Raw genomic sequence first — 13,264 nt, 5'->3', positions numbered from 1 at the left:
ACTCTTTGAGCTGGTGGAATCCCTTAGGAATGACCCTTCCCCGGTCAATTACTTTATCTGATTCTGAATATCTTTAGATTGTTCTTCGATGTTTTGAGATCTTTAACCTACTTCAACTCATCAGAAAGGTTACTTTCCTTTCTGAATCAATGTGGATTAAAATCTCACCGATTAATGTTTTACGCTGCAGATTGATGATGTGGTGAAGATCCAGGCATTCATCAGAGCCAACAAGGCGAGAGATGACTACAAGACTCTGAGTAAGTAGGAGATGAAAGGTGGGATAGCCTGGCCGAGTTGGTCACCCACTTTGTCACATGGCCTCTTCAGTTTAGTGGTCATGTGACATTTCTGCAAACTTTCCACAGTCAATGCTGAAAATCCCCCAATGGCGGTGGTGAGGAAGTTTGTCCACCTGCTGGATCACAGCGACCAGGACTTCCAGGAGGAGCTGGAGCTGATGCGGCTCCGTGAGGAGGTGGTCACAAACATCCGCTCCAACCAGCAGCTGGAGAACGACTTGAACCTGATGGACATCAAGATCGGCCTGCTGGTGAAGAACAAGATCACCCTTCAGGAGGTGGTGTCCCACAGCAAGAAGCTGACCAAGAAGAATAAGGGCCAGTTGTCCGACATGATGATGATGAACAAGCAGAGGGGGGGCCTGAAGGCTCTCAGCAAGGAGAAGAGAGTCAAGCTTGAGGCCTATCAGCATCTCTTTTACCTTTTACAGGTGACAGTCCTTCACAGTATTTGTCTGTTGCTGAATTCCTGTTTCAAACTCACCTGTCTGCCTGACAACACGTCTCTAACCATCTGATTTGTTGTAGACCAACCCGACATATTTGGCCAAGTTGATCTTCCAGATGCCACAGAATAAATCTACAAAGTTCATGGACTCTGTCATCTTCACCCTGTATAACTACGCCTCAAACCAGAGGGAGGAGTACCTGCTCCTGAAGCTCTTCAAAACTGCTCTGCAGGAGGAGATTAAGTAAGAAACAAAGTCCTGATATCATAACTCATGCTATTAGCTTTACAAGAGAAGAATGCTGCTGTCTAACTGAGTCAGCTCAGGCTCTATGAGTCGGTCGCTGCGTTCTCTTTATGATGCCGTCTGCATCTGTAGTGAAAGATTTGACGTCCAACTTGCTCTGCACTGTGTTAATATGATGGTCTCCATTCCAGTTAGCTTGGTAGAGCTTGAGACTATTACTGTTGGGTAAAGTCCCACGTTGGGCACCAATTTTGTTGGGAAAAAAAGTTTTGTCCAGTCTAACTTTCTAACCTGTGTCAATTTGTCGACTTGCTTTACTCTGGATTTTCACCAGAGTTTCTCAGAATCATCACATCTGGAGTTTCTTTCAACAGATTATGTGACTGTTTATAACAATGTCTCAATCTTACTAAATTTTGCTAAGTTGTAAGTTTTTCCTGGCAGCAAGCTGTATGTCATTACGTTTGTGATGGTAAGACAGAAAAGGCCTTTTCTTGGCATCCCTCCAAAACAACCCGTTAGCATGTAGCTGCCACCTAAGGATTGTCATGGAGACGCCCTCATAATGGATGGGGGCAAGGTATACTTGAGACTTTGTCCCTGTTTGTCACAGTTCCAGTTGTTTCTGAATCCTTGTAATTTTTTTCAAGTTTATGCCAGTAACAATGTTGATGTAACCATTTCCCAACTTACAAAACTGAAATACACAAATGCTGAGTTCTCTCGTCTTTGCCTTTTAAGGAGTGCCTAAGAGACCTTTGTGTGTGTGTTTAGACAAATAGTTAAGCTAATGCAACACTGTGTATTCCAACATGCATCACTATCTACTAACTCACTATGTTGTTAAACTGTTTGCAGGTCAAAAGTGGACCAGATGAAGGAGATTGTAACCGGAAATCCAACAGTAATCAAGATGGTGGTGAGCTTCCACAGAGGCGCACGAGGACAGAACGCACTGAGGCAGATCCTGGCACCTGTGGTCAAAGAGATTATGGACGACAAAACGCTAAACATCAAGACGGACCCAGTGGACATCTACAAAGGCTGGGTGAACCAGATGGAGTCGCAGACTGGAGAAGCGAGGTGAGATGGAGGTCGGGTTGCATCATAAGATGGGACTCGTCTTGAGTCCTTGTTCATTCTAGAAATAGTTATTTTAACTTGTGTAGCTGCACTTCTTTATCATATCAGTTCCTCTTAAACATCATGCAGTAAAGCAAGATGAAAATACTAGCTTGTTATCTCATGGAGTGTGTTGTTTCCCCTCTATGCTGATGACACTCATTTCTGTTTTTATTATCTCTCTTCACTCTGATTAAACACAGCAGAACCACTGAGCACTGAATGTTTGATTCCTCTATTTTATCTATGTTGTCTGTTCGTTCTTTTGAGAAAATGAAGATGTTTCTATTTAATGGGCCATGGTTATTTCCTGGTATTTAGATATCTGACATTTCTGCACAGATTACTGATCAAATATTTTCCTTGGTGTGTTATTTGCATCAGTGGTTCAAAGAAACATTTTTATAGCTTTCTCAATTGAGAAGTCTTTATTGCCATGAAATATATGAAACATATCTAAACACTTCAAAATGAAGATTCAATAGTTATGGACAGCTTCTACCATTTTGTTTCTAAGAGTCGCTCTGGAAAATCTTTTTTAAGAATTATAAGTTCAGTTTGCTGCAGCTTTTTCCCAACTCCTCCTTTCCTGGTTGAACTTGTTGATGTTTTTTCTTTGTTTTTTTGTCTTGTTAACAGTAAGCTGCCTTATGACGTCACTCCAGAACAAGCCATGACTCATGAGGAGGTTAGGACGAGACTGGAGGCCTCCATCAAGCACATGAAGAGCATCACTGATAAATTCCTGTCAGCGATAATTGTCTCTGTGGATAAAATTCCGTATGTTCCTCATTTATCATAATAAAGATGTGTTGAACATTTTTTTCCCCCAGCATAGCCAGATTTTCCAATTTTACATCACTTTATGTTACTATTGTGTCTCAGATATGGAATGCGGTTCATCTCCAAGGTGCTAAAAGACACTCTACAAGAGAAGTTCCCAGATTCTACGGAGGATGAGCTGCTCAAGGTTTGCATCACAAAACAAAAACTTATTTATGCTGCATGACAAATTATTTCAGATCAAAATAGTTAACTTTGGAAAACGGCAATGTCAGAATTAATTACGGTTAGCTGATGTTGTCAGATGAATTTCAGCAACAGTGACAATAATTAACAGAGTATGTTAGCATAATAGGCTAATAACAACACACATGGATATTAGCATGTTAATGTTGGTCATAATGACCAATTTAAAATGTTGACTGGCTACCAGTTGCAATAATCAACTGTAGACTAAAGCAAAGTAATATTAATCAAAATAACTAAATTTGGATGTTAACCGTGCTAAAGTTGACATTAATCTAAATCAACTGTGGATATTAGCACTAATAATCACTTAGAGCTAATGGCCTTCTAATGTCAACCAGAATAAAAATGATGGATCCTAGCATTCTGATGTTCGCAATAAACAACCAACTATGGACGTTATTATGCTAATGTTTAAACATAGCTAACCATGGAAGTTAGCATGCTAAAGTTGATCATGATTAACTTTGGATTTTAGCGTGCTATTGTTAGCATAAAAAATAATTATATGTATATTAGGAGCTGTTAATCATAATAGCCCTGTGGAAGCTGGTATGCTAATGTCAATACTGACGATGTTTAAGCTGTTGGCTTACATTAGCATGCTAATGAAGGCATTTATCACAATTTACCATGAATGATGTTAGAATCCTCTTGTCAGTTGTTGGCATTCTAATGTTTGCATTAATCATAACAAACTATGGATGATCTTATGGTAATTGATCACTTATTAACTATTTATGCTAATGTTTGCATCAATCATAATGATGAACCGTGGCTCATCATATGGTAACAATAATTAAGGATATTATCACAGTAATCAACAGTGAGTATTAGTTTTTAAATGATTTTTACGTAAAGTGTGTTTAATTGACCCATTATCTCAACCCATTTACTCATTTAACAGTTTTCATGCCCATTTTCTTCCAGTTCTGCCTTTCTTTGTTACACATCTCTTTCCTTTATCTTCTTCTGGTGTTGCCCTCTTCCTTCCACGTTTCCAACCAGCTCCAGTTTCTCTCTGTCGATTTTCAGCTGCTCCCTTATCTCTGCTGACACTAAGGTGAGCCAAGCCACCTCTTTAGGCTTTCTTTCATGCTGCTCTCTTTATCATTTAGACATTTCTGCATCTCTCTGAAGCATTTACTGAGCTGTTAAATCCCCACTTCCTTCATATTTATGCTAAAGGTCTTGTAAAATGGGAAAAAAGATTATTTGCACTAATACCACTTGTTCTGAGTATCATCGTTGAAGTGATGGAGCCATTTGAACTTTGCAGATCGTGGGGAACCTTTTGTATTACCGCTACATGAACCCTGCTATTGTAGCACCTGATGCCTTCGACATTATTGAGGTGTCTGCTGGTGGTCAGCTTACCACTGAGCAAAGAAGGAACCTGGGTTCTGTGGCCAAGATGCTTCAGCACGCTGCGTCCAACAAGATGTTCCTGGGAGACAACGCTCACCTCAACCCCATCAACGAATATCTCAGCTCCTCCCACCAGAAGTTCAGGTCTGAAATCTTAATACTTCTGAATATTACTGCCAAAATTTTTCCTTTTGTTTTCAAACTCATTATTTTCTCCTTCTTTCACAGGCGTTTCTTTTTGTCTGCATGTGACGTTCCCTCACTTGAAGATAAATTCAATGTGGACCAGTACTCAGACTTGGTCACGGTCACCAAACCTGTCATCTACATCTCCATTGGAGAGATCATAAACACTCACACTGTGAGTTTATATCACCCCGTTCTAAAATTGATTGATTATTCCATGATTATTTGATTAAAACAAGCAATCTTTTGTGTTCTGTTAGCTGCTGCTGGATCACCAGGACGCCATTGCACCTGAACACAATGACCCCATCCATGAGCTGCTCACGGACCTGGGGGACGTTCCCACTGTGGAGTCTCTTATTGGTGAGTGGATTAAAATGACCAGATTATTTTAAAATGTCTCTAATCTCTTCTGGCCCTAAACTGACTCGTCAAACCAGATTTTTAAAGCAGCCGTATTATGCAAAAATTCACATTTGCATGTTTTTGCACTTCCGTTTGGGTTTCTACTGCTTCTAAAAACAAACAAACCAAAAAACAAAAACAAATAAAGCACTCAGCCAGTTTTTGGCAATAAGTTAATGTTTTTTTGTGTCTGGAAAATTAGTGAAGCCCATTTCATTACCTAACAACCCAAGCTGAGTGGCAGTCCGTTATGCACTGTACAATGGCTGCTGGAAAAGACGAGTGTATTGTTGCTAATTTACTATCCAGAAACCGCTTGCTGCATTCTTGCTGGTTGTGCAGGAGGCTCCGCTTCTGCTTTTTAAAGATGTATGGTTGTGTAATTGTTGTGCATCTGTTTGCAGCCATTTTAAAGTGCGAGTGTAAACATTTAGTTGGGGGGCGTGGCCAGCAGCAGCTTATTTGGATTTAAAGTGACAAGACGCCCTAAAACAGGTTATTCTGAAAGGAGCTCGATGTAGGCAGACCTGAGCAGACTAAACCCTCATTATCTAAGACAGATGTTGTGAAAAAACAATGTAATGAACATGTTTTGTATAGCCTGTAGACATATGCTAACTAGTTCAAGGAAGCATACTGTGTTCACGTAATGTTGAATTTTTTTTATTTTAATCAAACGAGCACCACTTTACTTTTATGATTTGGCTACATTAATGATGAGAGCAGTTTCTGACCGTTTCTGCCCTCCATCCGTCTGTCAGGTGAAAATCCCCTTCCTCCAGACGATCCCAACAAAGAGCTGATGGGAAAGACGGAGGTCTCACTCACGCTCACCAACAAGTTTGACGTTCCTGGTGAGGCCAATACAGAGATGGACGCCAAGACTCTCCTGCTCAAGTGAGTTTGGCCCCTACAGGAAGATCTTCTGAAGCGTAATCAGAAACATTTTCATCTTCGTTTTGTCGTTTCCAGCACCAAGAGGCTGATTGTGGATGTCATCCGGTTCCAGCCTGGAGAGACTCTGACTGAGATCCTGGATTCAACAGCGTCTCCAGAGCAGGTTGGATGTGCTGAAAATTAATGACTTGAGTCATTGCTTCAAACAGACACCAGGGGGCGCCCAGCATTTAGCCATGTTTTTCTTTGATTAGAGTGGAAAACTACAGCATTACCTTGAGGCACAAAATGGGAACTTAACATGCTTGAAGACAAATGCTGACTTCACTTTGTGACGGATCAAGTGCAAACAGAGTTGCACTTCCCACCTATTTGGCAACATCCTCTTTTTGAAAAATTGAAAATTTCAGACCCAGAGAAATTCCTTCATTAGTCATTAGTTGTCCTGATTGCTCTGCTGTTTATCTATTTAAATTACCATAAAATCAGTTTTATCCACACTATGTTGAGCAGAAGTGTTGAACGATTCCTGTTGTTTTGATAACTTCTGTTTTTTAACCACACAGTCCTAGTCATTTTTTTCAGACTGACGCATCTTCTTTCCTCATTTTGCTTTTAAGCACACAGGATGTTATCACAGTTTGGGGAAACAAACCGTGAAATCAGCCAAAGTCCAAGAAAAGAGACCTTCAGAAATCAAATTATTCTTCAAGCACCTGTACTAACATCTGGTTAAATAAATGCATAAATATCTAGCCATTTACTTTAGCTAATGAGCCAATATGAGCAAATTTTTCTTTTAGCACAATCGTGTTTTTGCTAACTTTGATAACGTTTAGTGCACTTAACTTTAATAACTGAATTCTTTCAGATAAACTTGAAAACGCTAATTTACTTGGTTGTTTAAAGTTTCAGTTGAATAAAGTCTGAAATCGGTGTTAAAGTTTTAGTTGTCAACCATTAAGAATTCAATTAGACTTTTATATTAATGCTCTTATTTTGAAGGGGGTGAAGACTGTTTACGCAGATTTTCCGTTTCCTCAAGTTTTCTCTTTTTTCTTCAATAACTTTATTTCAAACAAACGTACAGAAACAAGCTTCCACTAAGTACCATGTTGGTTTAGTGCTTTACGATTAGTGCTTTAGGGTTAGCACAACTAGCTTTCCAGCTAGCAGTGCCCACCACTGGAGATGATGTTAATGTCTTTCCAGAAGCATCATGTTGGCCTGATTTCTCTGTTCCAAAACAGATAAGTCCAAAAGGTTTAGATGATTACAGTTGGATCTCTGTCCAGATTTTTAACATCTGACTCAAACTGACCTCAGATAAACGGAACATTTTTAGGATGTTCATGAAGGACCTAGGAACCACCAAGACTTGGGTCTACAATGGACGAGAAGATGCTGGAACAATCAGAGGTTAGAGATTTGGTAGCCATGTAAGACATAGATTGATGAGTACATTTGGAGGAGTCCAATTTAAAACTACAAACAAAGTAGCAACTACGGCTGGACAATATGGCTGAAAAACGTATCACGATATAAGCGTTTTATGTCAGTCGATATCGATAATTATTGATTAATTTTGTGTTTTAAATATCTGAAAAACAGCCAAACGGGTGGCGTGAACCTTCCTATTTTATCCACAGTTTTCATTACACTGCGCTGTTTTTTATTTTTAAGAAGTTTGGGGCAAAGTAGCAAACCCTGAAACTGCTGCTGCATAAGTTATTTAACAGGTTGTTGCTAGGTGACCAGAAATTACTCAACAGGTTGTTGCTAGGATACCAGAAGTTACTCAACAGGTTATTGCTAGGATACCAGAAGTTACTCAACAGGTTGTTGCTAGGATACCAGAAGTTACTCAACAGGTTGTTGCTAGGATACCAGAAATTACCCAACAGGTTGTTGCTAGGTGACCAAAGAGCGACTGAGTTAGTTGGTTCCTCCCACCTAGCTTACCTGACTGTGAGAGGTTGAGCATCTACAGCCTTTCCTCTGCCTACATCCCCCAGAATGCTGTGCGGTTCTGTCCCAACAGGAAAACAATCCAAAACAAACATCTAACCTGGTTCTGAAATGGATAAATCAGCTTCTGGGAAGGCCTTCCTGTAGTACCCCTTCATCTTTCCCCTCATGAATGAACAAATCCCAGAGATTTCTAACAATTATTGCACGTTGTGTTTTCAGGCCTTAAAAGCCCAAAAGTTGCAACCAGGTTGTTTTTGTGCTTTCAGGAAGCGGAGTACCAGCGCGCTATGCAGAGGAGAGCCATCAGGGATGCAAAGACCCCAGAGAAGATGAAGCAGGTGAAGCCGGTGGTGGACGACAGCCTGACCCTGCAGGGCAAAAAGGACAAGATCAAGAGCAACCTGCAGCGGCTGGCCGAGCTCGGGAAGGTCCACCCGGAGAACCGCTACCAGGACCTCATCAATGACATCGCCAAGGTTGGACAAATAAACGCTTTATCTGTGGGGTTTAAAAAACAGCCTGACAAGATAATGGAAACTGAAATTAAACATTTTTGTTTTCTGAAATAAACAAAAATGGTAATGAAATGGTGGAGAAACTATATTGTGCTTTTATAAGACAAAAATCTACTGAAATTATAGCTACAATATCATTTGTTTTAGTGTTTTAATCTATTTATTGATCTTTTGAACTGATGTTTGATTGATTTAAATTGTTCCCCCACACAAGCAGCTTAAGTTTCGTCTCCAAAATGGCGGCAGCAAACGTTGGGAGAAAACACCAGTCAGTTGGTTCTTCAACAATATTTGAATAAATACATTTGGTTGAGTATTCATTACCCAATCAATGTAAACATAATCACTGTACAATACTTAAAACTTTTTGAACTCTGCATCTTAATATTAAACAAAATCTGAAAAAACAAACAAAAAAACTACTACTATAATTAGTAAAGAAAAACAACATTTAACTAATAAAAACTAGCAAAAAGGCCTGTCAATATTAATACATCAAATATTATTACATCAATCAACAAACTCTAATAAACATTTAACACACTCAAATATCCAAAATAAAAAAACAGAAACAACAAACAAATATAATGAATAATGAAGTCTCTGTAAACAAAATTTTCATCAGAGAAAGATGAGTTGAGACCAATGCACCAGAGTGAAGATTTTTAACTTCCAGTGTTTGGTAGAAAGAGAGAAAACACTCTAAAAACAAATTAAAACTAACTGGATTACAGAAACAAAAAGTCAGAATGAAATAAAACTAAACTACAATGAAATACCTAAATACCAGGGTCACATTGTTACCCTGGTTTAAATGTGTGTGTTAATGTGATGTGATGTGTGTGTGTGTGTGTGTGTGTGTGTGCTGCAGGACATCAGGAACCAGAGACGGTATCGGCAGCGCAGGAAAGCCGAGCTGGTGAAGCTTCAGCAGACCAACTCGGGCCTGAATTCAAAAACCACCTTCTACAACATGCAGATCGATTCCTACAACCAGTACATCAAGACGTGCATGGACAACCTGGCCAGCAAGGGCAAGTAAGTAGACGTCACACCGGGGTCCTTCAGCTGATCCTCCTTAAAGCCAAACCTCCGGCCATGAGGTCCAAAAGCACTTAGGAGGCCAAAAAAGACTTTAAAACAACCCCTCTGCTCCTTTTTAAAGTTTATCTGCTCAGTAATAAACTACAGTAAAACTTGAAATAATTGTAGATACAAAACGGAAAAAGATTTGTCAAAACTGCGTAATAATACAGACAGGCCCACAGTTTGTTAATGTTTGTGGTTTTACTCCAAAGCTATGACAAAAGTAGAAACATTAATAAATGGGAATCTAGTTTTTGGTACCTCAGATGTTTTTTAAGATGTTATGTAAAATCTTGCTCTACAATATGAAAACTTTGAGGTTGGGAACCGCACAGAATCTTTCTGAGGGCCGAAAATGGCCCCCGGGCCAATATTTGCTAGTTCTTTTCAATGTTTCTCCAGCGTTTGGAGCCACTATGGAAGGTCAAAAGAGACACTTATTTGCAGAATAATAGGGTTTAAAGCCTTAAACTCCTAATTAAGTTCTGCATGTTTTTTCCCCTCCTAGTGGCCATCAGGTGTAATGCTGTTTTTTTGATGAACTCTAAAACGTTTTTTCATTTGAGACTTTTACAACAAAGCCAGTAACAGAATCAGGATGTGTGTCAAACACAAAATCTACAGGAAACTCACCAAGTGCCTAAAAAACCTCTTATAAACTTTGTTCTGAAAGCGTTCTTCATGTTTTCCTCTCAGGTTGTCAAGGAAACCAGGCGACAACAAGGCCAAGAAGAGTAAGCAGGTTGCCCAGAAATACACAGCAGCTCGGCTGAAGGAGAAGGGAGTTCTGATCTCAATAGATGATCTGCAGCCCAACCAGTGAGTGAAGAACTGCAGCTCAGTGAATCGGCCTTTTGTGCAACTGACGCCGTTTTAAACGGCTGAGGACTTCGTTGCGTTTTCTATCAGATTCTTCATGAGTGAATCTGTTTTTCCCATTGCAGATATAAGAATGCGATCTTTGAGATCTCTCCCTCCGAGACGGTTGGCGTGTTCGACGTGAAGGCCAAGTTCATGGGCGTGCATTTGGAGACGGTGTCATTAGAATATCAGGTACTGCTCCGCATTTCAGCAAACTTGGCAGGAGGCTTGGCAGCGACACCGCCGTGTTTTACAAACTCTCCTGATCCGGTTTTGGTGGTGAATGTTTCTATTGTTGAACAGAACAATCTGAAGCAGATTCCTAAAGCAGAAGCCTAAAAACTAATTTTGCTCATGGTAATATGACCCAAAACGACCATCCAGCTTCATGTCGGGGCCTAGAGATAAATCAGTTTTATGGATTAATCAGATTTTCGCTTTTGGAGGATTACATTTATCAAAAATCTGGATTTTTTTTTCCTCCAATGCACTTTTTGGATTTTCATAGTCCAGCATGTCAGCCTTCTTGTTTTACAGCTTCTATTTATTTATGAACCTTTAAATTCAGGTTAACGATGGAATATTTGGGCCAACCTACAGTTTTATTTAACCATTTTAACTAGTAGAATAAATTCATATTATTGCAAGAATAAAGTTGTAATGTTAGGATAATAAAGTAATTTGATTTAAAAAATCCAACATGAAAAATAACAATGGAGGAATGTTGAGCATCTTGTAGTTTAGGTTTTACGAATATTTCATCTTTTAACACATCATTAAGTTATTTTTAGCAGTAGCTTGACTCAGTCATGTAAACAACTGAGTCTGTTTAGAAGACACAGACACAGACTGAGCTGCTCACATCAGGCCCAGATAACTACAGAAGATTTTTTTAATGAAAACTTTTTTCTTATAATTTTTGTAAATTTCTTTCTGGTAAAGTTGCATCATTTTCTGCTAATATTGTGACTATATTCTAGTATTTAAACAAAAATTCCCATGTCTCAGTTGAGCAACTCAAAGAAGGGATGTAAAATGCCACTTTCTGAAAATACTTTCTGTAATTTGTAATTTCTTTCTTGGAAAAGAAAGTGAGAAAAAAACTATTAAAATTGGATATGGATTATTTTATGTCAAATCTCTGTGCAGATGTAAAGTCAGTGTCTTTTTGTGTTAGCAGTTGTGTGTTAGCAGCATGCGGACAAACTGTGAACCATTCCGAGCAATAAAGACGAGAATCATTCAGAATCTGGTCCAGATGTCAGAATATTGCATAGAGATGGAAATGATTGCATAAATTTGATGTGTGCTGATGAAACCCTGTGAAAGTTTTCCATTTTTTGAATGTTTTTGTCTCTGTTTGTCTCCCAGGATCTCCTCCAGCTGCAGTATGAAGGCGTGGCGGTGATGAAGCTCTTCGACAAGGCCACCGTCAACGTCAACCTGCTCATCTTCCTGCTCAACAAGAAATTCTACGGGAAATAGAAAGAAAAGAAAAGGAGCAAAGAGCTACAGACACTGAAATGAAACAGAACCTGGGGGCTGCCTTAACGCCTGCTCTCACTGCACCTCTCTTTTCTGCCTATGCAAATTTCTGTGCATTATTTTTATTTTGTTTTTTTATAAATATATCAGGTGCGTCTCCATGCGCTCTTTTGTCCAAGTTTCTCATGCATCTCATTGCATAGCTGCAGCAAAGTCAGATTTGTATTTTTTGCTTGAATTATTCTGAATATCTTGTACACGGGCTTTGATTTGTTATTGAGATTATTTTATGTAAAGATGTTTTTTCCCAGCTGTCAGTTTACCTACTCAGTCCAGATCCATTGAGCATCAGTAGAAAAATACATGGCAGCATTTTGAAGCCCAGGCTTTTATCTGCACCGAGCTCTTCCTGCTGCTCCTAACACAAATATGTTTTGAAGGGAAATGATAGATTAGCTCCAGTTTTGGATATGACATTCACCCCAAACTGTACAAAAGTGGTGAATATTTGATGAGGAAAATCTAAATATTTCTCTATTTTAGACGTATGGACAATAAATATTGGCACTAATCTGACCTCTTAGTGTTTTCCATGTTTCTTGAAGCAGGCGGAGTCCAAACCTTTGCTCAGATGGACTCGTCAATCAGCTTTTTGAAACATTATTTTATATATTTGAATATATGAATATATATCCACTTTAGTCCATTTATCTTCTGATTAAAGCAGGTCTGTGATTGCTGCAGTGAAGACATGTCTGCTGATTTGCAAAGACTCTGTTGTATTTTAACTGAAAAATGCATCAAAGTTGTCTTTATTTATATTTTATATGTTGTCAGTTTCCATTAAATGATAGCTTATGTTTGCTAAGCCTGAGACGGATCTCTTGCATGAGCTCAAGGATGTTCAGTATTACATTGATAAAATGTGGGGAGGAGGAGTCCAGCAGATGGCGCTGCACACCATCCAGTTTTCCCGGCGATCATTTGATTTCGCCTGAAACTCGGACTCTGTGTGGACTCGGTTATCTGGATGTTAAATTTTCAGTCTGTAAAGTTGTCGGTCGGTGGCGCTGTCTGCAGCCCAGACTGTGATGTACTCTCCCTGTTTTAGAATAAAGCTCTTTAAATGCATTGTGGTTGTTCCTGAGGTAGGTTGCTAGATCTGTGATTATTGGATCATATTAATTAATAATGAGCTGCAGCTGGTACCATTGTTGCCTTGCAGGAAGGAGCTCCTGGGTTCAAACCGCAGCGGGGGTCTTTCTGCATATTCTCCCTGTGCATGCATGGGTTTTCTCCGGGTACTGTGACTTTCTCCCAGTGGTGGAGAAAGTACTCAAAA

The 13,264-nt window shown here is 39.4% G+C and overlaps 1 protein-coding gene across 1 annotated transcript; it reads left to right on the top strand.

Annotated features, from left to right (window-relative positions):
* Positions 1 to 161: 161 nt before the first annotated feature.
* On the top strand, positions 162 to 13,053 carry iqgap1 (IQ motif containing GTPase activating protein 1). Its single transcript, XM_015058883.1, has 16 exons — positions 162 to 260; positions 369 to 733; positions 831 to 994; positions 1,856 to 2,080; positions 2,759 to 2,899; positions 3,005 to 3,089; positions 4,428 to 4,660; positions 4,745 to 4,877; positions 4,963 to 5,065; positions 5,869 to 6,004; positions 6,080 to 6,167; positions 8,242 to 8,451; positions 9,362 to 9,528; positions 10,273 to 10,395; positions 10,521 to 10,629; positions 11,809 to 13,053. Exons 2-16 carry the CDS (start codon positions 389 to 391, stop codon positions 11,920 to 11,922), a joined length of 2,376 nt encoding a protein of 791 aa, XP_014914369.1. The 5' UTR covers positions 162 to 260; positions 369 to 388; the 3' UTR covers positions 11,923 to 13,053.
* Positions 13,054 to 13,264: the final 211 nt, after the last annotated feature.

Source organism: Poecilia latipinna, unplaced genomic scaffold, assembly GCF_001443285.1.
Source record: "Poecilia latipinna isolate Pla-1442-1.1 unplaced genomic scaffold, P_latipinna-1.0 Scaffold1581, whole genome shotgun sequence".
NCBI classification, from domain to species: Eukaryota; Metazoa; Chordata; class Actinopteri; order Cyprinodontiformes; family Poeciliidae; genus Poecilia; species Poecilia latipinna.
The sequence above is the reverse complement of the archived record's forward strand: the minus strand, read 5'-3'. Positions and strand labels throughout refer to the sequence as shown.

Excerpts from the sequence above, each read along its gene's own strand:
- iqgap1 (XM_015058883.1), top strand. The coding sequence starts at position 389 with ATGGCGGTGGTGAGGAAGTTTGTCCACCTGCTGGATCACAGCGACCAG. Across the intron at positions 2,081-2,758 it reads TCGCAGACTGGAGAAGCGAG|TAAGCTGCCTTATGACGTCA; the intron begins GTGAGATGGAGG and ends TCTTGTTAACAG. Across the intron at positions 6,168-8,241 it reads CAACAGCGTCTCCAGAGCAG|GAAGCGGAGTACCAGCGCGC; the intron begins GTTGGATGTGCT and ends TTGTGCTTTCAG.